The following is a 27,753-nucleotide window of genomic DNA, read 5'->3' on the forward strand; positions in this document are numbered from 1 at the left end:
TACAAATCTAGAAGCACCACATAAAAGTCACAGAAATACACATTCTTCTGAAATAAGGGGGAAGGGGATCTAAAAAGACAAAATAAGACTTGATCTTAAAGAGACAGCATGTGCTTTGGAATATGAGGTCAGCGGGAAGAAGTTTGGTGTCAGAAGGATGCTTATCGAGAGCAAAAAACCGTAGTGACCTCGGCATGCTACCACCCCCCTGCTAAAGATGGCCTCCAGACATTTCTATTCAGGAAAGTGCATGTCAGAGATGAATGAGGACACAATGGCCGGAATGATGCAAAAGACAAATGCAGCGGGGGGAACCAACAGAGATATATATATATAAAACTGGAAAATGAGACGTCGATCGGAATGTTGAAGGAAGGATCTGAAATGACATGGACCTGGACAGAGATGAGGGAAAAGGGTTGCTGAGGGCATGAGGTCAGTTGTAATCGGAAGTGCAGATTAAGCGTTTAGCCGGTTTTCTGCCTGAGTTTTGTGGAGAAAGAATAAAACACATACCAGATTTGCTACGTTCTGTGCCAGACTTTGGAAATCCATAGCAAAGCAGGAGAGAGGTCAGATGGTTAAAAATCACGAGGTGCGCTCCATAGCAGCAGGAAGCCAGAAATAGCCTAGTAATGGATCGGCTTCACCAGGATGACACAGTGTGAATCTACTCTGTACTGAATGGTATGATCCAAAATAAAATCTTTTTGGTGCAGAAATGTATGGTCCCAGTGGTAGTACAGTATGGTATGGTGCACAGGAATATTATGTGGGTACTGAAAGAAAAACAAGAGTGCGGAGTGGTATATTCCAAACCACCTTAGTGCAGAATATTATGTTCTATAGGGAAACCACGTAAGTGCATAATGGTATGGTCCAAAGGAATATTATGTTATAATGTTACAATGCAGGGCTAGGGTGGGGTGGCCACCTGATAAAGGATAACCCTGAATAGGATTGTCGGTGGTTTACTGGATGCATGGAGAAGAGTGACGAAGATGCTGGGTGCATGGGGCTGTAGCTAGGCACTGAACATGCACCCTAATCAGACAGGAATGGTGCAATGTTATATTAATATGTGTAAGTGCAAGATGGTTTGGTCTAATATGATGCTACTTGTATGCAGAATGGTATGGTCCAATAAGTCACAAAACCAAGACAGAATTTGTCGGATGACGCCGGCTGGAGTGTTTTCCTTCTAAGATATGGTGGAGTGGAACAGTGACCTGAAAGAGAATGATTTTACTCCAGCGACGGAATGACCATCCAGTGTTAAAGTTCCTTAAAACAGACCCATCACCTGCACACAAAGGAAGCAGCCATGTCGGTCGGTTAAGCCAGTGTTCATGACAAGGTAGCCTATCGATTCCCTAGCACCTGGCGACGTCGCTGTGGCACCCAGTGCCTCAGTCCTCACACATTTCAAGGGAAAAGAGGCGGCTCAGTACTGGTTCCACGCACAACATGGCTCGTCAATTGTGAAACAACAACTATTCCATATAAACAAAAAAAACATCTTCAGAAAAATAAATTACAAAAAAAGGAGAAATTCTGTTCTCAATAAATAGGTGAATGCAGCCCCCTGTGCTGGACGTACAGGAGGGTGCGACAAAAAGAAAATCTCGTAGTGCAGAGACAGGACTCCCCCCTCCCCACAATTTCCCAATAAAAGTATATGGCTCCTGCTCCGAGAACAGGTTCAGTGCCTGCGACCATCTGAGGGGCAAAGAGACATCAATGTCTTATCTCAGTCTGTAGAGTAAGAGGTTGAGGTTGTAGGTCCGCCCTGGAAACCTCTTAGTTCTGCTGCAGTATCAAGTTTTCCAGTTCATCGGCAGAGCGCAACAGGAACGCTGCTGACTCCCGATACCCAGCGATCAGCTGCCGCACGGCCCCAATCTCGGTAGGGCTGAGCTGGGCACATGGCATTGCCCGGTTGGTGGCATTGGTGTGAGAGCTACTCGAAGCCAAACTCTTTATGCTGAGGTCAGTGGGACCTGGTGAAAGAAAGAAGCAGCAGCAATCAACAATCCATTTGAAAACCGCATCGATCTACAGTAAAACCTCGTGACTGGTGATTTTCAGCAAGTTAGGACCCACAGGATCCTACTAAATGGCCCATCAGCTTCATCAACAAGTAAGCCACACCGCTTCAACTGTGTCATGTGATCCCAGTGGGCTCTGCTGAATGGCTGAGAGAGAGCACCATACGAGACTATTTTCCTAACCCCCCCGATAGGTGTTTTTATATTTTGTCCCACTTCGTTCAACATGATTATGAAATCTTATAATAAATGTCACGAGACTGTTGCTGGATACAGGGTCCCTTTAAATGTCTTCAGCTTGCTTACCATTGCAGTGGTTTCCAGTTTGCAGTGAAGTTGGTGCCGGCAGGTTGCTTCCAATGGAGCTGTAGCCACGGTAGGCATAGTGGAGACTGCCATTTATGTACACAGGATCCTGATTGTGGGTGCCTGCTGGCAGGGAGTACGAAGACTGGGTGAGTCCAGAGGGCTTATCCACTGGGGTGTTCTCTTCCTGCCCAAACAAACAAAATAACCAGTAATCACAGGGCTTCAGAGTGGGGCTATAATGGTGAAAGAACTAGTACAGCACCTATGGGGCTCCCTGAGGGAACACAGGGGCCCAGAATGAGGTATGACGTATCAGGGTGCAGTTTGCACTCACGCACAACGGATTTTATTGCAGAATTTTCTACGACCGTAAAAAAAAGATCCATTAATTTGAACGGGGCGGCAAGCACATGGATTTCCGCAAGCCCTGATTGGAGCTGATTTTCAGGTGTGAACAATTCTGCAACAAAATCCGCAGCGTGTGACGGCACCCTCACAGTGCAAATGAGCTGGAATGCATGTCACCAGACATAGGCCAAATACATGCACCTTGGGCTCCTGCACTAACAAAATCGCCCAGCCGTTCACAAGGCCTATGCAGATGACCATGAGCTCTCTCTTAACAAATGTTATGCACAGCTGAAAAACCAGCCCTCGTGAGGGCCCTGCATTGTGCGCAGTCCGTAACATCAGGGTTTCTGCCCTTCAGTTTCCCGCATCAATGTTGAAATATAGGTGACACTGTAGCCCGAGACAATTTTCTGACTTAGTGGTGCCATACTCACCGTCCCTACCAATGCACTGGCATTGCTCACTGCTCCCTGGTCCTCCTTACCTTGCCCTATGTCCTGACAAAGTGGGAATTATAGGGGCGGCAACAGTCTGTTTTGAGGTCTGTATAAATTTAGGGACTGATTTTGGGTATAATTTGGGGTCTGTATAAACTTGTGGGCTAACCTGGGGTTTGTATAAATCAGATGGTGGATTTGGGGTGTAATCTAGGGTCTGTATAAATTTGGGGTCTGATCTGATGTCTGTATTAATTTTAGGGTCTGGCCTGGGAGTCTGTATTAATTTTGGGGTCTCATCTGGGGTCTGCAGTAAGAAGGGGTTGTGCAGCCATGTGAAATTTATTTTTAAAACTGATTAGAACACCACAAAAAAGTAGTGCTACCTCTCTCACCACCAGGGGAGCTCTTGTAGTAGTGCTACCTCTCTCACACCACTGTTCTCACCACCAGGGAGCTCTTGTAGTAGTGCTACCTCTCTCACCCCACTGTTCTCACCACCAGGGGAGCTCTTGTAGTAGTGCTACCTCTCTCACCCCACTGTTCTCACCAATAGGGGAGCTCTTGTAGTAGTGCTACCTCTCTCACCACCAGGGGAGCTCTTGTAGTAGTGCTACCTCTCTCACCCCACTGTTCTCACCACCAGGGGAGCTCTTGTAGTAGTGCTACCTCTCTCACCCCACAGTTCTCACCACCAGAGGAGCTCTTGTAGTAGTGCTACCTCTCTCACCCCACTGTTCTCACCACCAGGGGACCTCTTGCTGTCATATCGTCTTTCTCGGGCGTGGCCAGCTGAGGTGAAGCTCAGGGGCGGTGAGTGTGCTGTGTATTGTACAGTATTTGAAACACGGCCCGTGGTGTGACTCCTATATCTGGCCGAGCTTGAGACCCCTGCTGTATAAGGATGTTTGTGCATGTGTTTAAAAAAAACAAAAAAAAAAACTTCAAAGTGCCACCTATAGGTTAATGCAGGGAGAGTAACTGTAATTCAGCAACATGGAGGAACCACAAGCAGAGTGTATACTTGTGTGTGCATGCATGTATTGTATTAGTCTATGTGTATAATGTATGGGTATATATATATATATACTATATTTGCATGATGTATGGGTATGCATGTACAGTATGTGTATGTACGTACGTACGTACATGTGTGATGTATGGGTACATATATAATATGTATGCTTACACATATACTGTATGTATGTGTATAAATGCATACATGTGTGTGGATATATGTACATGTGAGCATCTGCATGTGTGTATACATGTATGGATGTGATATGTCATTTACAGCAGTACGATCCTCTATTTGCCCAATTTAGAAATTAGGTCCTAAAGGCGTATTTACAAGCGCTAAGTAGCAGCAGATTGTTAGGAAGAAAGCGTTCCTTCTCAACAGCTGGTGGCTCGTTAAGTGGAGGTGAAGCGATGTATTTACATGCAGCGATCTCCTTCACAGTATGAGGACGAGGGATCGCCATTACAATTGCTCATCCTCAATGATAATTTATGTGCCTGCACGAATGACAGGATCACTCTATGAACAAGCGTTTCGCTCGTTCATCGGGTGATCGGCAGCACATTTAGACGGGCAGATTGTCAGGAATGAGTGTACACAGAAACGTTCGTTCCCAATAATCTGCCCGTCTAAATTCACCTTAAGGGCTCATGCAAACGACCATTGTTGTTTTGCGTTCCGCAAATTACGGATCCGCAAAACACGGATACCAGACATGTACATTCCATATTTTGCGGACCCCAATGAACAGTCCTATCCTTGTCCTTAATGCTGACAATAATAGGACATTTTCTATTTTTTTGCGGAACGGAAATACGGACACGGAATGCACACTAAGTCAATTCAGTTTTTTTTGCAGCCCCACTGAAGTGAATGTTTTTTTTTTTTGCAGACTGTATGCGGAACCAAACGAACACGGACAAAAAATACGTTCATTTGTATGTGTCCTAAGGGCTCTTTCACACGAGCATGTCCCTTGTGGGAATCACACTCCGTGTAAGAGAGGGATCGTGCGTTCGACTTCATGGCATTATCATGATTGATTACGTGACCTTTCTGTAACAGAATCATACTGACATTAAGCTGTCAGTGTGATTCTGCTACAGAAAGGTCATGCAGAGGCACACAGCATTATCAATTATGATAATACCGTGTGCTTCCACAATGCACAATCCCTCTCTCACATCGAGCGTGACACGCTCGTGTGAAAGAGCCCTTAGCATGATGGCAGCTCCACCCGCACATATTACTACACTAATCAGGATCTACAGGCGTTACCTGAGCTGTCTGGTAAATCTCCAGTCTCATCCTCTTGGCCGCTTTCCGGGACTCACTCTCGCAGGCGGCAGCCAGGATATTCTCTGCCATAGCTGAGGTTAGGTGAGGAGGAGTTGGCCGAGCCTGAAATAAGGGCAGGAGGCAGATATTATACCAATGCTATCATATCTGCACATAATTGTCATTACGGCACAGGTTATCCGGCTCTAAGGTCATCAGATGCCTCGCCAAGGACATCAACTCCATCACCCACATATACATCACACACAGTATATCAGCACAGATCAATGTATATAGCTCCACAGGAAACTAGGCTTCAGTAAGGGTCCATTCACACGTCCGCATCTGTTCTGCAATTTTGCGGAACGGGAGCGGACCCATTCATTTCAATGGGGCTGCAAAAGATGCGGACAGCACACCGTGTTTTTGTTGCAGGATATAATCAGAACAGGGTGACAATTTGTCCTATAGACACACCAAGCATGCCAGGAGATGCCTATGTTACAGCAGGTATCATCTCTGGCACACCACTGTATTATAAGTCTAGGGGTCCATATTGTTATTCTATCTGCCCACGCTATATCACACACAGACAAGCTGGTAACTCACATAGACCTTGCAAGTATCCGGTTCGGTTCTCACCATCTCCATGCCGTTCTTTTTCATGCGCCGGCAAGATTTCAGGTAGGTGCGGATGCGCTTTCTTGCACGCTCTTGAAATTCTGGGAACTGGCGGCTGCAGGACTCAATAATAGCCTGGATCTTCTCCTTGGGCTGCTTGGAGATAGGAACCATGCGATCAAGGTTTTCATCCACGAAGAGGCGGACAAACATCTGAAATGGAACAAACGTCACATGCAGAGGATTATGGGCTGCAGATTTCCACTCCGTTAAAGAAAAATGTGAATAAAAAATGATCCATGTATCCCAAATTGGCATCAATAAAAACTAAAGCTTGCCCCACAAAAACATACGCCCTCAAACAGGTCCGTCAGCAGAAAAATAAAAAAAAGTTATGAAGTTATGGGTGTCATAATATGGCCACACAAAGCAATCTATCTGAATTTTTTTTTAAAAAGAGCATTTACATTTTTTAAATGTAGTAGCACGTAGCCAACACTATATACATTTGGTATGTCCATAATCCTATAAGATGTCATTATTACCGCCAGGTGAACACTGTAAAAACAAAACCATAAAAAAAATTACGAAATTCTGTTGTCTTTTCACACTGTCACCCCAATTTTTTGTTTGTTATACAATTCACCTGATATACCCCCAAACCCTCATAAGGCTATGGTGACGAAAATTTTAAAAACAATATGACTATTTAAGTGCACAGATCCAAAAAAAATAAAATAAATACTCAAGTAACAAACTAGACTGCAGCCTTAACCCCTTCAACCCCGGGCCAATTTTCACCTTCCTGCCCAGGCCATTTTTTGCAAATCTGACATGTCACTTTATGTGGTAATAACTTTGGAACGATTTTACTTATCAAAGTCATTCTGAGATTGTTTTCTCGTGACACATTGTACTTCATGACTGTCATGTCATAAATTTGAGGCCTTTATTTATTTATTTATGAAAAAATCCCAAATTTAGCCAAAAATTTGAAAAATTCACAATTTTTCTAAATTTCTATTTCTCTGCTTTTAAAACAGAAAGTGATACCTCATAAAATATATATTACTTAACATTCCCCATATGTCTACTTTATGTTTGCATAATTTTGTAAATGTCATTTTATTTTTTGGGGACGTTAGAAGGCTTAGAATTTTAGAAGCAATTAAAAAAAAAATTAAGAAAATTAAGGACCAGTTCAGGTCTGAAGACACTTTGTGGTGCTTAAACAATAGAAACCCCCCATAAAGGACCACACTGTAGAAACTACACCCTTCAAGTTACTCAAAACTGATTTTACAAACTTTGTTAACCCTTTAGGTGTTCCACAGATTTTCCATTTTAATCAATTTTTTTCTTTAACACATCGAGGGTTAACAGCCAAACAAAACTCAACATTTATTACCCTGATTCTGAGGTTTACAGAAACACCCCACATGTGGTCGTAAACAGATGTAAGGGCGCACGACGGGGCACAGAAGAAAAGGAGCGCCATATGGTTTTTGGAAGACAGATTTTGCTGGACTGATTTTTAGATGTCATGTCCTATTTTAAGCCCCCCTGTACTACACCCCGACGAGGTTGCATAAGATGTTCCCCTCTACCTCAGCAATGTGCTGGAGATGTTTGGGAACAGAGGGTTCCTTTCTACATATATGGTGGGCATGTCACTTAGTGAAACCCTTTTGGATAGAAGTTTGTAACATCTTGACCAAATTGCAGGGTAGTGAATTTCCGCTTCTACCGCAGTGTTGTCTGATGGGTCTACAGCCCCCACAATGTCATTCCCACCAAACTCACCGCCTTCAACAACAACTATTGGCAGTGGCCAGACTCCTAACCGCCTCTAACTAGAAGTCAAGAATAGTACCAGATATCCCACAATGGCTCTCTCGGTGCGACCAAGTGTATCGCTTAGAGCAGATTGCGCACTGGGAGATAAACAACTCCCCTTTGTTCGAAAAGGTCTGGGGGGTCTGGAAAGAATTTCGCAAAATTTACCTAACTGAGCATTGACACGCCGGATCTCATAGTTGCCCGATCATACAAGCCTAGTACAGTCTTAACACGCAATTATAGCCATATTGCATTATTATCGCTCATTGATTACAATGAATGTGATTTGATGTCATCTCTTATGCACCTTTCTGTTAAGTTATAAAAGTAACATTATTACATGTTTTTGTACATGTCAGTTACTATGTAGCTCAGTGCTTGTGCACTTCTTGATGTACGGTACTTCGTTTGTATACGATGCTGACATTTCTACGATCTCATAATAAAATAATTTAAAAACTAAACTATTTTAAGCCCCCCTGATGCACCCCTACAGTAGAAACTCCCAAAAGTGACCCCATTTTGGAAACTAGGGGATAAGGTGACAGTTTTATTGGTACTATTTTGGGGTACATATGATTTTTAATCGCTCTATATTACATTTTTTGTGAGGCAAGGTAACCAAAAAATTGCTGTTTTGGCACTGTTTTTATTTGTTACAACGTTTATCTGACAGGTTAGATCATGCACTATTTTTATAGAGCAGGTTGTTACGGACACGGTGATATCAAATATGTCTATTTTGTTTGTTTCAGTTTTACGTAATAAAGCATTTTTGATAAAAAAAAATTATGTTTTTGTGTCTCGATTTTCTGAACGCCATATTTGTGCAGGGGCTCATTTTTTGCAGGACGAGTTGACGATTTAATTGGTACCATTTTTGGGTACATATGATTTTTTGATCATTCATTATTACACTTTATGAGGCAAGGTGACCAAAAAATTGGTTGTTTTAGCACAGTTTATTTATTTTTACAGCGTTCACCTGAGGGGTTAGGTCACGTAATAGTTTTATAGAGCAGGTCGTTACGGATGTAGCAATACCTAATATGTATACTTTTTCTTATTTATTTAGGTTTACACAATAATAGCATTTTAGAAACAAAAAAAATATGATGTTTTAGTGTCTCCATAGTCTGAGAGCCATATATTTTTTTTTTACCGTTTGTCTTGAGTAGGGGCTCATTTTTTGCGGGATAAGATGACGGTTTGATTGGTTCTATTTTGGGGGGCATACTCCTTTTTGATCACTTGGTGTTGCACTTTAAATGATTTTTGAATTGCTTTTTTGGCACTGTTTACATTGTATTTTTTTTTACGGTGTTCACCTGAGGAGTTAGGTCATGTGAAATTTTTATAGAGCTGGCGATACCTAATATGTATACTTTTTTTTATTTATTTAACTTTAACACAATAATTGCATATTTGAAGAAAAAAAAAGATGTTTTAGTGTCTCATGTTCTGAGAGCTATAGTTTTTAATTTTTTTGGGCGATTTTCTTAGGTAGGGGCTCTTTTTTTTGCGGGATGAGGTGACGGTTTTATTGGTACCATTTTGGGGGGGAATACGCCTTTTTTATCGCTTGGTGTTGCAATTTTTGTGATGTAAGGTGACAAAAAAATTGCTTTTTTTGGCACTGTTTTATTTATTTATTTCTTACTGTGTTCACCTCAGGGGTTAAGTCATTAGATATTCTTATAGAGCTGGTTGTTATGGACACGGCGATACCAAATATGTATCCTTTTTTTTTTTTTTTCACTTTAACACAATAATTGCACTTTTGCAACAAGAAAAATGATGTCTTAGCGTCTCCATGTTCTGAGAGCTATAGTTTGTTTATTTTTTGGGCGATGTAGGGGCTCTTTTTTTTTTTGCGGGATGAGGTGTCAGTTTTATTGGTACCATTTTGGGGGGCATATGCCTTTTTGATCGCTTAGTGTTTTGATCACTTTTTGTGATGTAAGTTGACAAAAATGGCTTTTTGTAAACAGTTTTTATTTTTATTTTTTACAGTGTTTATCGAACGGGGTGGATCATGTGATATATATTTATAGAGCCGGTCGTTACGGACACGGCGATACCTAATATGTGTGTGTTTTCTTTTTTTGTTCTATTTTTTTATATAAAATCAGGGGAAAGTTTTTTTTTTCTTTTTTTTACTAGAAACGTCATTTTAAAAAGAATTAAAAACTCTTTTTTTGACTTTTTAAAAAAAAACTTTATTTCTGTCCTACTCTGGGACTTCACTTTTGGGGGTCTGATCCCCTCTGCACTGCATTACAATACATCTGTATTGTAATGCATTGCCTGTTAGTGTATTACTGGATCTCCTGGGCACCCGTAGAAGGCATATCCCGATGCCGTGCAGGGCATTGGGCAGCCTCTGCACGGGATCGGGCTGCCTTCTCACCTATTGGGTCCCTGCCGCAGCAGCGCGGGGACCCGATCGGCTCCCTCACCTGCCGCAAATCCCTTCTATGCCGCGGTCAGCGCTGATCGCGGCACAGAAGGGGTTAATCCGCCGGCATCAGTTTGTACAGCGATGCCGGCGGATACAGCAGGGGCCCGGCTACCAGGGACTACCGGGCCCCTGCAGTGATCACCATGACATAATAGTACTTCAAAATGCGGGAACGCACCTGCCGCCATGATGTACTATTACGTCATATGTCGGGAAGGGGGTGACCACTTTCGGGCTACTGATGATCAATGTGTTTGTAAGATGACTATATGGCACTTACTAATATAGCCATATCGTCATCTTACCTGCACATTGGTCACAAGTAGCCAGAAAGTGGCCACCCCCTTTAAGCAGTTAACCTCTTGCTCACATTAAAAGCTTTCAGACGTTCAGGGTCCAGCCCTTCTGTGTCTGTGATGCGATCGTTATCCTCATGGTCATCTTCGTCATCATCGTCCACTGCCGTGGTCCGGCTTACTGACAGATCCTCCGCCCCGCCGCTGACCTCTGTCACTTCCGTTTTAATGGAGTCATAACTTCCTGAGCTGTATGGAGGGGACTGGAAGCAAGTGATATAAGTTAAAGGAAAATACTGAACTACACCCCACCCTCCATTAGCATTTACAGAAGTTGTCATCCAGCTTTCCTACAGTCCCTCACGTCACATCTACCTAGTTATGGAGTAAGACTGCAGCAGGGAATGTTCTCCATCAGGAATACTAAGAGGAGCGATTAAGGATCCTGGGAAAGCTGGGTTACAACCTTTATAGGGACGCTGCCGTGATCCCCCAGACAGTTCAACATCCCTGAGAGAGATGTGATGGGGGCCAGACAGTAAATGGAAATGGGTCCTGACCTAATACTCCTCTTGATGGTTTGTTGTATTGTATCCAGTCTAGAAAATATGACTTCCAGAGGCTGAGAACAATTACAGACCCTATACGTCTCACAGCTGTGGGGTTGTTACAATTGTATCCAGTCTAGACAGTCCTTCACAGGCTAATTTGCATATGGATTAAAAGTGTTTGTCGGCAGAACGATGATAGCAAGGAACATACAGTAAGCACAGTTTTAATAGGGGGGATGCCATGGACATAACACTGTTATTAGGTTAATACGGTGAATCGGCGTGAAAGACTCCCTTTAAGGAATGTCTAGTCTGGATACAGCTGCAACAAACCCTTAGCTGGTAAAAGTATTAGAACAGGTTTTTTAGCTTTTAGATGTAAACAAGAATGTTCAGAGTCACTGACAACAAGCAGAGATAATGAAAATGGGGAGTGTCTTTTCTGCTGCAGCTAAGGGGGCGTGTCCATGCTCTCCCTATCACAGCTCAGGAGACAGTTGAAGGATGAAACTGAGCATGTGCGGCCCTCTCAGTGAGCAGGACAAAGAAATAAGAAAAAAAAACAGCAGGTGGCGCTATACAGATAAATTTTATTGAATAACTCAGTGACTATGCTAAGTTTTTAATTACATGCAATTACAAAAGTATTCAGGTCCAGGTGCTGGTTGGAAAACTGTAGGATATTTTTCATGGGACAACCCCTTTAAAGAAAAACTCTGTTGCCCACAGCAACCAATCACAACGCAGTTTTCATTTTACCAGAGCACGTTAAGAAATGAAAGCTGAGCTCTGACTGGTTACTATTTTGGATAGTTTGATCACTGAGGCCCCAAATCTATAAGGAAGTTGCAGACTGTCTCATAAGGCCTCATGCGCTTGACTTTACCGGTTTTGCGGCTGGAAAAAAATCGCAAATCTGCAAAATACAGATGCAGTTTGTGGGGTTTTTTTTATGACCCATTAACTTCATTCGATTTGTGGTCCGCATGGACTTCATTCGATTTGTGGTCCGCCCGGACTTCATTTCGATCTGTGGTCCGCACGGACTTCATTCGATTTGTGGTCCGCACGGACTTCATTCGATTTGTGGTCCGCACGGACTTCATTCGATTTGTGGTCCGCATGGACTTCATTCGATTTGCGGAACAGACATACAGATGGAAGCACATGGATGATCCGTTTGCTTACCGCATATGTATGTCTGTTCCCCAAACAGATAGCACATGTCCCATACTTGGCTTCAAAATGCGGACCACAGACCCAATAAAGTCAACGGGTCCGCAAAAAATGTGGATGTAACACAGACAGTATTCGTATCTTGTGGATCCGCAATTTGTGGACTGCAAAATACATACAGTCGTGTGCATGAGACCTAATACAGTGATTCGGCTTGATTTACATAGGACTGATCCTCAGCCCCATTAGGGTCACATCCTCTATGGGAACCCCTCACCTCAGATGTGGCTTTGAGGTTGTATTTTCCATGGTTACGTATAGCCTCTGTGGTACAGGCATCAGTAGGATATTGTGGGACCCCCAGCGCAGGGCGTATCTTGTCACTGAGGTTGATGGGCTGCTCATCAGATGGGGCGCTGAGTTCCATGGTGGAGCCGGTGCTGTTACCATTCATGTCCGGGAAGGAGCGGCTTAGGGCAGTGCTGGCGGGCGCGCTGGACGGATTTAGCACAGGAAAGGCATTCCCATTACAGCTCTCAGAGGAGGAGTCATCTGGAAGAGAGAAGATTGTCAGCTCTGCAGCCCCTTCATTGTAATGGGGGGTGTCACTGCAGATGGAGCCCCATTGTATATTCATTTCGGATTCTTTCCTTTCGGGAAGCTCTCTACCCGACAATCCGGAACCTCTCAGGTCCCACTGATGCCAGATTAAAAGAATTTTAGTGTATTAGTGAATGGCATAAACAGCAACTACATGTTACTATCAGAGGCATGGGATCGGATGATCGCTCAGTTAACCCTGTGTTGCTCAGAAGGACATAGGTAGCTTTCTATTGCAGTATATATACCGGGATGCATACCTCCCAACTTTTGAAAAGCCAAAAGATCTGCAGCCACCACATGCGCCGTGGCAAATTATTTTACACTAAGCCACACCATCTTCACAAGTTCAATCCTACCCAGTTCCCTTTGTTCCTCCTTACAGTAGTTATGCCCCCTTAGTGCCCTCACACAGTAATTATGCTACCTTTTTTGTGCTACCTTTCAGTGCCTAGCCTACAACTGTGCTGCCCCCTTAGTGCCGCCGCCCTAGTGCGCCACTTACAGGAATGCTGCCCCCCTTACAAGAATGCTGCCCCTATTGTGCTCCTCTTATTATAGTGCTTCCCCCTTAGTGCCCCCTTACAGTAGTCCTGCCCCCTTAGTGCCCCCCTTACAGTAGTCCTGCCCCCTCCCCTTACAGTAGTCCTGCCCCCTTAGTGCCCTCCTTAAAGTAGTCCTGCACCCTTACATTAATGCTGCCTCCATTGTGCCCTCCCTACAATAGTGCTGCCCGCATTGTGACCCCCATTACAGTAGTGCTGCTCCCTCAGTGCCCCACTTATAATTGTGCTGCCCCTACTGTACTCCTCTTATTGTAGTGATTCCCCCTTAGTGCCCCCTTTACAGTAGTGCTGCCCCCCTAGTGCCCCTGTACAGTAGTGTTGTCCCTACTATGCCCCCCTTACAGTAGTGCTGCCCCCTTTACAGTAGTGCTGTCCCTACTATGCCCCCCTTACAGTAGTCCTGCCCCCTTACATTAATGCTGCCTCCATTGTGCCCTCCTTACAGTAGTGCCGCCCGCATTGTGACCCCAATTACAGTAGTGCTGCTCCCTCAGTGTGCCACTTATAATTGTGCTGCCCCTGTTGCTTTAATAAAAATATCTGAGGTGGAAGATACAGCTGAAAGCGGGACATACCTCAGCCCTCCCAGAAGTATAGAACAGCTGCTGAAATTCGGGACTGTTGGGAGTTTTGGGGATGGTCAAAGCTCGTGCAACTGCCTAATTTCCCAGATGCATTTATGCTCCATTTTTTGTAAATGTGTCTTTTTTGTTGCCCATGTGTGTTTATATGTTTCTCCCATCTATAAAAGGGTCTCTCTTCGCAACAGATAATTGCTGCTTACCGATGGTCCTTTAGTCTCTGGCACATATGGGCACCGACTGTGCCCCCAACTGTCACCGGATAAAATATGGCCACTTGGCAAAGACTGCAGTTAGTACGGAAGCTGGGTGGGACCATCCCATCAATTAAAGGGGAACCAATCCTATTACAATCACCACATTGTTCATTAGTTGCTCATCTCCACTGCAGCATCTGTATTCTCACGTGTTCTCTTATGATCTGTTATTGGGAAACCTGGGTGCCAAACTATATGGCTGCCATTAGTGCGACGGTCACTCTTCTTTCCCATAATCCTATAATGTATGTGAGACTGAGGGTCAGGAAGTCCTGCATTATCAGGGGTCTGGGAAAGCTGGCTAACAATGCCTCAACTGCTATGGAGGCTAAGATGGTCACATGTTACTTGCTATTCAGCTTTCCCAGAAATAGAAACAAAAGAAACAGATGAATAGAAAATGTGTGTGAGGTTGTAGGTCCACCGAGTAATAGGGAGACCCTAACACCCTAGCGGAGGAGACAAGGGATGGAGAGCAGAGATCAGATTATTGTGGCACAGTCTTCTCAGATCTTTGGTTTTGCTTCAAGGAGATTTAGCTAATTCTGGAACAGACGAAGGAAGAGAGGATTACTTCCTGGACATGTGCTAGAGCCAAGGAAGGAGATGACGGGGGATGGGAAATCCTGGACAGTGCAGACTTCACTTGGAACATCCTCCTACTAGCCTTGCTAGCAATAACAGACCCAGATAACATCAAAATGACATGATGCTGACACTTGGGGCGACAGGATGAGGAACAGGCTGACACGTGGGGCGACAGAACGAGGAACAGGCTGACACGTGGGGCGACAGAACGAGGAAGAGGCTGACACTTGGGGCGACAGAACGAGGAAGAGGCTGACACTTGGGGCGACAGAACGAGGAAGAGGCTGACACTTGGGGCGACAGAACGAGGAAGAGGCTGACACTTGGGGCGACAGAACGAGGAACACGATGACACTTGGGGCGACAGAACGAGGAACACGATGACACTTGGGGCGACAGAACGAGGAACACGATGACACTTGGGGCGACAGAACGAGGAACACGATGACACTTGGGGCGACAGAACGAGGAACACGATGACACTTGGGGCGACAGAACGAGGAACACGATGACACTTGGGGCGACAGAACGAGGAACACGATGACACTTGGGGCGACAGAACGAGGAACACGATGACACTTGGGGCGACAGAACGAGGAACACGATGACACTTGGGACGACAGAACGAGGAACACGATGACACTTGGGGCGACAGAACGAGGAACACGATGACACTTGGGGCGACAGAACGAGGAACACGATGACACTTGGGGCGACAGAACGAGGAACACGATGACACTTGGGGCGACAGAACGAGGAACACGATGACACTTGGGGCGACAGAACGAGAACACAATGACACTTGGGGCGACAGAACGAGAACACAATGACACTTGGGGCGACAGAACGAGGAACAAACTGACATTTGGGGCAACAGAAAGAGAACACAATGACACTTGGGGCGACAGAACGAGGAACACGATGACGGGGGATGGGAAATCCTGGACAGTGCAGACTTCACTTGGAACATCCTCCTACTAGCCTTGCTAGCAATAACAGACCCAGATAACATCAAAATGACATGATGCTGACACTTGGGGCGACAGGATGAGGAACAGGCTGACACGTGGGGCGACAGAACGAGGAACAGGCTGACACGTGGGGCGACAGAACGAGGAAGAGGCTGACACTTGGGGCGACAGAACGAGAAAGAGGCTGACACTTGGGGCGACAGAACGAGGAAGAGGCTGACACTTGGGGCGACAGAACGAGGAACACGATGACACTTGGGGCGACAGAACGAGGAACACGATGACACTTGGGGCGACAGAACGAGGAACACGATGACACTTGGGGCGACAGAACGAGGAACACGATGACACTTGGGGCGACAGAACGAGGAACACGATGACACTTGGGGCGACAGAACGAGGAACACGATGACACTTGGGGCGACAGAACGAGGAACACGATGACACTTGGGGCGACAGAACGAGGAACACGATGACACTTGGGGCGACAGAACGAGGAACACGATGACACTTGGGGCGACAGAACGAGGAACACGATGACACTTGGGGCGACAGAACGAGGAACACGATGACACTTGGGGCGACAGAACGAGGAACACGATGACACTTGGGACGACAGAACGAGGAACACGATGACACTTGGGGCGACAGAACGAGGAACACGATGACACTTGGGGCGACAGAACGAGGAACACGATGACACTTGGGGCGACAGAACTAGGAACACGATGACACTTGGGGCGACAGAACGAGGAACACAATGACACTTGGGGCGACAGAACGAGAACACAATGACACTTGGGGCGACAGAACGAGGAACAAACTGACATTTGGGGCAACAGAAAGAGAACACAATGACACTTGGGGCGACAGAACGAGGAACACGATGACGGGGGATGGGAAATCCTGGACAGTGCAGACTTCACTTGGAACATCCTCCTACTAGCCTTGCTAGCAATAACAGACCCAGATAACATCAAAATGACATGATGCTGACACTTGGGGCGACAGGATGAGGAACAGGCTGACACGTGGGGCGACAGAACGAGGAACAGGCTGACACGTGGGGCGACAGAACGAGGAAGAGGCTGACACTTGGGGCGACAGAACGAGAAAGAGGCTGACACTTGGGGCGACAGAACGAGGAAGAGGCTGACACTTGGGGCGACAGAACGAGGAACACGATGACACTTGGGGCGACAGAACGAGGAACACGTTGACACTTGGGGCGACAGAACGAGGAACACGATGACACTTGGGGCGACAGAACGAGGAACACGATGACACTTGGGGCGACAGAACGAGGAACACGATGACACTTGGGGCGACAGAACGAGGAACACGATGACACTTGGGGCGACAGAACGAGGAACACGATGACACTTGGGGCGACAGAACGAGGAACACGATGACACTTGGGGCGACAGAACGAGGAACACGATGACACTTGGGGCGACAGAACGAGGAACACGATGACACTTGGGGCGACAGAACGAGGAACACGATGACACTTGGGGCGACAGAACGAGGAACACGATGACACTTGGGGCGACAGAACGAGGAACACGATGACACTTGGGGCGACAGAACTAGGAACACGATGACACTTGGGGCGACAGAACGAGGAACACAATGACACTTGGGGCGACAGAACGAGGAACACAATGACACTTGGGGCGACAGAACGAGGAACACGATGACACTTGGGGCGACAGAACGAGGAACACGATGACACTTGGGGCGACAGAACGAGGAACACGATGACACTTGGGGCGACAGAACGAGAACACAATGACACTTGGGGCGACAGAACGAGAACACAATGACACTTGGGGCGACAGAACGAGAACACAATGACACTTGGGGCGACAGAACGAGGAACAAACTGACATTTGGGGCGACAGAACGAGAACACAATGACACTTGGGGCGACAGAACGAGGAACACGATGACACTTGGGGCGACAGAACGAGGAACACGATGACACTTGGGGCGACAGAACGAGAACACAATGACACTTGGGGCGACCGAACGAGGAACACGATGACACTTGGGGCGACAGAACGAGAACACGATGACACTTGGGGCGACAGAACGAGGAACACGATGACACTTGGGACAACAGAACAAAGAACACGCTGAACACTTGGGGGAAAGGATAAGGAATATGCTGACATTTGGGGCAACAGTATGATGAACACGATGACACTTTGGACAACAGGATGGGGAACACACTGACACTAGAGGTACAGGACAATGACATGGGTTACAGAAGAATGACATGCTGACACTTGGGGTACAGGACAATGAATGGCTGAGACTTGCTGTGGCTGGGCAATGACACGTTGACACCTGTGGTACAGGAAAATTGGTACAGTAAGACATGAAGTGACAGGACTTTGACATACTGACATGTAGGCCCTCTCTAGATAGAATCTGCATCTTACAGTGCTGGTCTGACATCTATGGCGTCCATTGTGCAGCACTGAGTAGGACACCGTTCCTCTGTATACTCTATGGTGTGTGCTGTGCTCTGGGTGTACGGCGGCCGGGGTGAGCAGCCTCTGGAGCTTCTCCCCTCCCCCACATCCTTCTTTCACAGAACCTCACTTCATCTTACATGGATTAGGCAGTATTATCCCTCCCAGTCACCCAGCCCCCCACACTGCTAGATGACCTAAAATTAACAAATCCGCCCCACACAGGGGTTCAAACACTGGGAGACAGGTCTGATGTCACAATATACCAGAACAGAAAATACTGTGCTGGCGACACCCTGCTCTCTTCACCTGTGCCGTATATCACTACTCCAATCCTCCGCCCCACTACAGCTGCCCTGAAAAATAGACAAATCATTCTCCCCGACACACAGGTAGCAATCCTTTCCTTTCCCTGGTACACAGGCAGAGCTCACTTCCCCGCCCCCCCCCCCCCCCCCCCGCCCCCAGACACACAGCACACAGAAGATAGCGCTCCCTTTCTCTCCCCCCAGCACACGGGTCACGGGCAGCACTCCCTTCCTCTCTCCCGACACAAAGCAGCGTTTCCTTCCTCTCCCCCGGGGCACAGGCAGCACTCCCTTCCTCTCCCCCGGGGCACAGGCAGCACTCCCTTCCTCTCTTCCGGCACACAGGCAGCACTCCCTTCCTCTCTTCCGGCACACAGGCAGCACTCCCTTCCTCTCTTCCGGCACACAGGCAGCACTCCCTTCCTCTCTTCCGGCACACAGGCAGCACTCCCTTCCTCTCTTCCGGCACACAGGCAGCACTCCCTTCCTCTCCCCCGGGGCACAGGCAGCACTCCCTTCCTCTCTTCCGGCACACAGGCAGCACTCCCTTCCTCTCTTCCGGCACACAGGCAGCACTCCCTTCCTCTCCCCCGGGGCACAGGCAGCACTCCCTTCCTCTCTTCCGGCACACAGGCAGCACTCCCTTCCTCTCTTACGGCACACAGGCAGCACTCCCTTCCTCTCTTCCGGCACATAGGCAGCGCTCCCTTCCTCTCTTCTGGCACACAGGCAGCGCTCCCATCCTCTGCCCTGGCACACAGGCAGCGCTCCCGTCCTCTGCCCTGGGCCACAGGCAGCGCTCCCGTCCTCTGCCCTGGGCCACAGGCAGCGCTCCCGTCCTCTGCCCTGGGCCACAGGCAGCGCTCCCGTCCTCTGCCCTGGGCCACAGGCAGCGCTCCCGTCCTCTGCCCTGGGCCACAGGCAGCGCTCCCGTCCTCTGCCCTGGGCCACAGGCAGCGCTCCCGTCCTCTGCCCTGGGCCACAGGCAGCGCTCCCGTCCTCTGCCCTGGGCCACAGGCAGCGCTCCCGTCCTCTGCCCTGGGCCACAGGCAGCGCTCCCGTCCTCTGCCCTGGGCCACAGGCAGCGCTCCCGTCCTCTGCCCTGGGCCACAGGCAGCGCTCCCGTCCTCTGCCCTGGGCCACAGGCAGCGCTCCCGTCCTCTGCCCTGGGCCACAGGCAGCGCTCCCGTCCTCTGCCCTGGGCCACAGGCAGCGCTCCCGTCCTCTGCCCTGGGCCACAGGCAGCGCTCCCGTCCTCTGCCCTGGGCCACAGGCAGCGCTCCCGTCCTCTGCCCTAGCACACAGGCAGCGCTCCCGTCCTCTGCCCTGGGCCACAGGCAGCGCTCCCGTCCTCTGCCCTAGCACACAGGCAGCGCTCCCGTCCTCTGCCCTGGCACACAGGCAGCGCTCCCGTCCTCTGCCCTGGCACACAGGCAGCGCTCCCGTCCTCTGCCCTGGCACACAGACAGTACCCCCTTCCTCGCACAGCTTTCATGCACCATTCTTTCAACTCCCACAGTCTACGGACGCCATCTACAGACGCCATGTTGCCTTTCCTATCTACGCTGCCGCATGCCTCAAACCTGCCCAAACTCCATAGAAACGATCTTTGACCTAAACTGGAGTATATCTATTTACCTTTTACAATCCAGCTCCTCCAGATGTGACACACCCCTCCATAACCCTGACCTCCTTTCTCCTTACTGCAGACGCTCTGTAACCCTTACCTCCCCAAAGCTGTCCACATACCGCAGCTTAAATATCAGGAGTCTGCAAAGAGCAGAAAAGCAGGGTTCCTATGTCCCTACCGACCCTGGGATCACTCTATGGCATGAAATGCCACCCCAGAAATGTGTGCACAAGTATGTACATTACTCACCATCCTCGGGGCCTGGCACATTCTGAGGGCTCCGCATTTTTTCCTCCTCACTGGGGCTCCCCGCCTTATCTGCCCATGTGGGATCATTCATATCCAGCTCTTCCTCGGTCACCGAGATCTCATCCTGAAAGGACAAAAAGTTCAGCAGATGTGATCACCCTGCAAACGACGTCTTTATCATGTCTGACGACCCAGAGCGCACTGCCAACCCCAGCTCGCTGACACTGTGCAGTCCTATGGCACAGGAGACACACACTGGGGATGCAGGGAGCTGTGTGTGATATTGCTCAGACTTTGTCCACCTCACTGAAGTGCAATAAAATTAAAATCCGGAAGTTTGGTGCTTGCTAGAGACATCCCAAAGAGCCCTCTGCCCCGAGAAAGCACCTTCCTTCAGTTTCCTTGTCAGCCCCTACAGGTTTGGCATAGGCCCTCCATACCCTCCCTCCATGTTGTCCTGCATTCCAAAAGTCTCTCCTGAAATGCTCTGTGCTGCATGGTCCCCTGCTACTTATACAATGTAACTCAAGCTTGCTAGAGTCTGTCATCTCCTATTGATCTACTATCTCTTCCTTAGGCCTATTGCACACGACCGTATGGCTTTTTCAGTGTTTTGCGATCCGTTTTAAACGGATCCGTTGTTCCGTTTTTTCTTTCCGTTGTGTTTCCGTTTCCGTTCCGTTTTTCCGTTCCGTTTTTCCGTATGGCAAATACAGTATACAGTTATTTCATAGAAAAAATTGGGCTGGGCATAACATTTTCAATAGATGGATCCGCAAAAAACGGAACGGATACGGAAGACATACCTATGCATTCCGTTTTTTTTGCGGACCCATAGACTTTAATGGAGCCACGGAACGTGATTTGCGGCCAAATATAGGACATGTTCTATGTTAAAACGGAACGGAAAAACGGAAAAACGGAAACGGAATGCATACGGAGTACATTCCGTTTTTTTGGCGGAACCATTGAAATGAATGGTTCCGTATACGTACCGTATACGGAACGCAAAAAACGGCCAGTAAACGGGGGAAAAAAACGGTCGTGTGCAGGAGGCCTTACATAATGACACTACCCCTCCTGAAATACTCTGTGCTGAAAGGGAGCTACTCCATCCACAAAAAAAAACTCTCAGGCCTCATGAACACGACAGTATTTTCAGTCCGCATCCAAGACACATTTTTTGCCCATTTATTTTAATGGAGTCGCAAAAAATGCGGACAGTACATCATGTGCTGTCCGCATCAATCTGTCTGTTCCGCTGCCCGCAAAAAAAACAACGTCCTATTCTTGTCCGTTTTGAGGACAAAAATTGACATTTGTAACATAGCGCGGGACTTGTAGAAGGGGAAAGTCCGGGATGCACACGGCCGGTATCCGTGTCTGTAATTTGCAGACCGCAAAGTGGATGCGGTCGTGTACATGAGGCCTAAGACCTCCCTCTGGTAGGTATATATGGGGTATAATAGGCAGGTATTTACATGGGGGCAGTATATACAGGTACAGTAGGCAGACATATATATAGGGTCAGTATATAGAGGTACAGTAGACAGGTATTTATATAGGGTCTGTATATACATGTACAGTAGGCAGGTGTATGTATAGGGTCAGTATATACAGGTACAGTAGGCAGGTGTATGTATAGGGTCAGTATATACAGGTACAGTAGACAGGTATTTATATAGGGTCTGTATATACATGTACAGTAGGCAGGTGTATGTATAGGGTCAGTATATAGAGGTACAGTAGACAGGTATTTATATAGGGTCTGTATATACAGGTATAGTAGGCAGGTGTATATATAGGGTCAGTATATACAGGTACAGTAGGCCGGTATATATATATAGGGTCTGTATATACAGGTACAGTTGGCAGGTGTATATATATATATATATGGGGTCAGTATATACAGGTACAGTAGCCAGGCGTAATATATATTGTCAGTAGATACAGGTACAGCAAGCAGATATATAGGGTCAGTATATACAGTTACAGTAGGCAGGTATATATAGGGTCAGTATATACAGGTACAGTAGGCAGGTGTATATATAGGGTCAGTATATACAGGTACAATAGGCAGGTGTATATATAGGGTCAGTATATACAGGTACAGTAGGCAGGTATTTATATAGGGTAAGTATATACATGTACAGTAGGCAGGTGTATATATAGGGTCAGTATATACAGGTACAGTAGGCAGGTGTATATATGGGGTCAGTATATACACAGGTACAGTAGGCAGGTGTGTATATATATATATATATATATATATATACACACAGGTACAGTAGGCAGGTATATATAGGGTCAGTATATACAGGTAAAGTAGGCAGGTGTATATATGGGGTCAGTATATACAGGTACCGTAGGCAGGTATATATATATATATAGGTAGGGTCAGTATATACATATACAGTAGGCAGGTATATATATGGGGTCAATGTATACAGGTACAGTAGGCAGGTATATATAAGGTCAGTATATACAGGTACAATAGGCAGGTGTATATATGGGGTCAGTATATACAGGTACAGTAGGCAGGTCTATATATAGGGTCAGTATATACATGTACAGTAAGAAGGTATATATATGGGGTCAATGTATACAGGTACAGTAGGCAGGTGTATATATAGGGTCAGTATATACAGGTACAGTAGGCAGGTATATATATAGGGTCAGTATATACAGGTACAGTAGGCAGGTATATATAAGATAAGTATATACAGGTACAGTAGGCAGGTGTATATATGGGGTCAGTATACACATGTACAGTAGGCAGGTATATATATATATATATATGGGGTCAATGTATACAGGTACAGTAGGCAGGTATATATAGGGTCAGTATATACAGGTACAGTAGGCCGGTATATATATATAGGGTCAGTATATACAGGTACAGTAGGCAGGTATATATAGGGTCAGTATATACAGGTACAGTAGGCAGGTGTATATATGGGGTCAGTATATACAGGTACAGTAGGCAGGTGTATATATGGGGTCAGTATACACATGTACAGTAGGCAGGTATATATATATATATATGGGGTCAATGTATACAGGTACAGTAGGCAGGTATATATAGGGTCAGTATATACAGGTACAGTAGGCAGGTGTATATATAGGGTCAGCATATACAGGTACAGTAAGCAGGTGTATATATAGGGTCAGCATATACAGGTACAGTAGGCAGGTATATATAGGGTCAGCATATACAGGTACAGTAAGCAGGTGTATATAAAGGGTCAGCATATACAGGTACAGTAGGCAGGTATATATAGGGTCAGCATATACAGGTACAGTAGGTAGGTATATATAAAGGGTCAGCATATACAGGTACAGTAGGCAGGTATATATATGGGGTCAATGTATACAGGTACAGTAGGCAGGTGTATATAAAGTGTTAGCATATACAGGTACAGTAGGCAGGTGTATATATAGGGTCAGTATATACAGGTACAGTAGGCAGGTATATATAAAGGGTCAGCATATACAGGTACAGTAGGCAGGTGTATATATAGGGTCAGTATATACAGGTACAGTAGGCAGGTGTATATATAGGGTCAGTATATACAGGTACAGTAGGCAGGTGTATATATAGGGTCAGTATATACAGGTACAGTAGGCAGGTATATATAGAGTCAGTATATACAGGTACAGTAGGCAGGTGTATATATAGGGTCAGTATATACAGGTATTAGTAGGCAGGTGTATATATAGGGTCAGCATATACAGCTACAGTAGGCAGGTGTATATATAGGGTCAGTATATACAGGTACAGTAGGCAGGTATATATATGGGGTCAATGTATACAGGTACAGTAGGCAGGTGTATATAAAGTGTTAGCATATACAGGTACAGTAGGCAGGTGTATATATAGGGTCAGTATATACAGGTACAGTAGGCAGGTATATATAAAGGGTCAGCATATACAGGTACAGTAGGCAGGTGTATATATAGGGTCAGTATATACAGGTACAGTAGGCAGGTGTATATATAGGGTCAGTATATACAGGTACAGTAGGCAGGTGTATATATAGGGTCAGTATATACAGGTACAGTAGGCAGGTATATATAGAGTCAGTATATACAGGTACAGTAGGCAGGTGTATATATAGGGTCAGTATATACAGGTATTAGTAGGCAGGTGTATATATAGGGTCAGCATATACAGCTACAGTAGGCAGGTGTATATATAGGGTCAGTATATACAGGTACAGTAGGCAGGTATATATATGGGGTCAACGTATACAGGTACAGTAGGCAGGTGTATATATAGGGTCAGTATATACAGGTACAGTAGGCAGGTATATATAAAGGGTCAGCATATACAGGTACAGTAGGCAGGTATATATAAAGGGTCAGCATATACAGGTACAGTAGGCAGGTGTATATATATGGGGTCAGTATATACAGGTACAGTAGGCAGGTATATATATAGGGTCAGCATATACAGGTACAGTAGGCAGGTATATATATGGGGTCAACGTATACAGGTACAGTAGGCAGGTATATATAAAGGGTCAGCATATACAGGTACAGTAGGCAGGTGTATATATATGGGGTCAGTATATACAGGTACAGTAGGCAGGTATATATATAAAGGGTCAGCATATACAGGTACAGTAGGCAGGTATATATAAAGGGTCAGCATATACAGGTACAGTAGGCAGGTGTATATATATGGGGTCAGTATATACAGGTACAGTAGGCAGGTGTATATATAGGGTCAGTATATACAGGTACAGTAGGCAGGTGTATATATAGGGTCCGTATATACAGGTACAGTAGGCAGGTATATATAGAGTCAGTATATACAGGTACAGTAGGCAGGTGTATATATAGGGTCAGTATATACAGGTATTAGTAGGCAGGTGTATATATAGGGTCAGCATATACAGCTACAGTAGGCAGGTGTATATATAGGGTCAGTATATACAGGTACAGTAGGCAGGTGTATATATAGGGTCAGTATATACAGGTACAGTAGGCAGGTGTATATATAGGGTCAGTATATACAGGTACAGTAGGCAGGTATATATATAGGGTCAGTATATACAGGTACAGTAGGCAGGTATATATAAAGGGTCAGCATATACAGGTACAGTAGGCAGGTATATATAAAGGGTCAGCATATACAGGTACAGTAGGCAGGTGTATATATATGGGGTCAGTATATACAGGTACAGTAGGCAGGTATATATATAGGGTCAGCATATACAGGTACAGTAGGCAGGTATATATAAAGGGTCAGCATATACAGGTACAGTAGGCAGGTGTATATATATGGGGTCAGTATATACAGGTACAGTAGGCAGGTATATATATAGGGTCAGCATATACAGGTACAGTAGGCAGGTATATATATGGGGTCAACGTATACAGGTACAGTAGGCAGGTATATATATGGGGTCAACGTATACAGGTACAGTAGGCAGGTATATATATGGGGTCAACGTATACAGGTACAGTAGGCAGGTGTATATATAGGGTCAGTGTATACAGGTACAGTAGGCTGGTGTATATATAGCGTCAGTGTATACAGGTACAGTAGGCAGGTATATATAAAGTGTTAGCATATACCTGTACAGTAGGCAGGTATATATATGGGGTCAATGTATACAGGTACAGTAGGCAGGTATATATAGAGTCAGTATATACAGGTACAGTAGGCAGGTGTATATATAGGGTCAGTATATACAGGTATTAGTAGGCAGGTGTATATATAGGGTCAGCATATACAGCTACAGTAGGCAGGTGTATATATAGGGTCAGTATATACAGGTACAGTAGGCAGGTGTATATATAGGGTCAGTATATACAGGTACAGTAGGCAGGTGTATATATAGGGTCAGTATATACAGGTACAGTAGGCAGGTATATATATGGGGTCAACGTATACAGGTACAGTAGGCAGGTGTATATATAGGGTCAGTATATACAGGTACAGTAGGCAGGTATATATATAGGGTCAGTATATACAGGTACAGTAGGCAGGTATATATAAAGGGTCAGCATATACAGGTACAGTAGGCAGGTATATATAAAGGGTCAGCATATACAGGTACAGTAGGCAGGTGTATATATATGGGGTCAGTATATACAGGTACAGTAGGCAGGTATATATATAGGGTCAGCATATACAGGTACAGTAGGCAGGTGTATATATATGGGGTCAGTATATACAGGTACAGTAGGCAGGTATATATATAGGGTCAGCATATACAGGTACAGTAGGCAGGTATATATATGGGGTCAACGTATACAGGTACAGTAGGCAGGTATATATATGGGGTCAACGTATACAGGTACAGTAGGCAGGTATATATATGGGGTCAACGTATACAGGTACAGTAGGCAGGTGTATATATAGGGTCAGTGTATACAGGTACAGTAGGCTGGTGTATATATAGCGTCAGTGTATACAGGTACAGTAGGCAGGTATATATAAAGTGTTAGCATATACCTGTACAGTAGGCAGGTATATATATGGGGTCAATGTATACAGGTACAGTAGGCAGGTATATATAAAGTGTTAGCATATACAGGTACAGTAGGCAGGTGTATATATAGGGTCATTATATAGATGTATAGGAATGGGATACGTGAGAGCAGGTGCAGGTAAGTGTCTATATGGGGTGAATGAATAAAGGTGCAGGACACGGATGACATGCAGGCAGAGTACACAGTGCTGAGCTCCGGGGAGGGGGCCGGCAGCTATTGTACACAGGCCTGTATGATGTGTGCACAGGATAACAGGGGATGTCCTCCCTTCCTGCCGCCCCTCACGTCACTGAACCCCGGCTGTAACCTGCTCACCCCCATTTCTGTCTGCCCCATTCTCCCTCCCGTCCCCGGGTCGCACCTCAGGCCGGATCCGGGTGTTCGGGCACCGTGTGACAGCTGCAGCTGGGCAGGGACTGCGTGACGTCACGACCAGGCCTGTCCCACCCGGCCTCCGTACACAGTGGGGCGGGGCAAGGGCGTCACCATGTGTGTACACCCAGCCCATACACAATGCGCACGCTGCATATTACACACCCATGCACAATATACACCCAACCTGTATATACTGCACCTCACACATCCAGCCCATCACCCCGTTATGTGTATACACTGGAACCTATACACCTAA

At 46.1% G+C, this 27,753-nt stretch overlaps 1 protein-coding gene across 2 annotated transcripts; it reads right to left on the minus strand.

Annotated features, from left to right (window-relative positions):
- On the minus strand, nucleotides 1-27,507 carry NOL4L (nucleolar protein 4 like). Of its 2 annotated transcripts, none has more exons than XM_040436010.1 (8): nucleotides 27,438-27,507; nucleotides 20,619-20,742; nucleotides 12,666-12,940; nucleotides 10,736-10,924; nucleotides 6,087-6,278; nucleotides 5,445-5,567; nucleotides 2,355-2,541; nucleotides 1-2,000 (listed from the first exon to the last, which is right to left on the minus strand). In XM_040436010.1, the coding sequence occupies exons 1-8, from the start codon at nucleotides 27,456-27,458 to the stop codon at nucleotides 1,801-1,803; spliced, it is 1,311 nt and encodes a 436-aa protein (XP_040291944.1). In that variant the 5' UTR covers nucleotides 27,459-27,507; the 3' UTR covers nucleotides 1-1,800. The 2 variants fall into 2 exon arrangements, with proteins under 2 accessions (XP_040291944.1, XP_040291943.1); XM_040436009.1 differs by having other exon boundaries at nucleotides 6,054-6,278.
- Between the last annotated feature and the right edge of the window lie 246 nt (nucleotides 27,508-27,753).

This window comes from Bufo bufo, chromosome 6, assembly GCF_905171765.1.
Source record: "Bufo bufo chromosome 6, aBufBuf1.1, whole genome shotgun sequence".
Lineage (NCBI taxonomy): Eukaryota > Metazoa > Chordata > Amphibia > Anura > Bufonidae > Bufo > Bufo bufo.

Bases quoted from the DNA above. Each gene is read 5' to 3' on its own strand.
- NOL4L (XM_040436009.1), bottom strand. From the start codon at position 27,458: ATGGGGCAGACAGAAATGGGG. The intron at 5,568-6,053 runs GTGAGTTACCAG...CCCTTATTTCAG, and splicing joins CGGATACTTGCAAGGTCTAT to GCTCGGCCAACTCCTCCTCA. The intron at 2,001-2,354 runs GTAAGCAAGCTG...TTCTTTCACCAG, and splicing joins AACTGGAAACCACTGCAATG to GTCCCACTGACCTCAGCATA.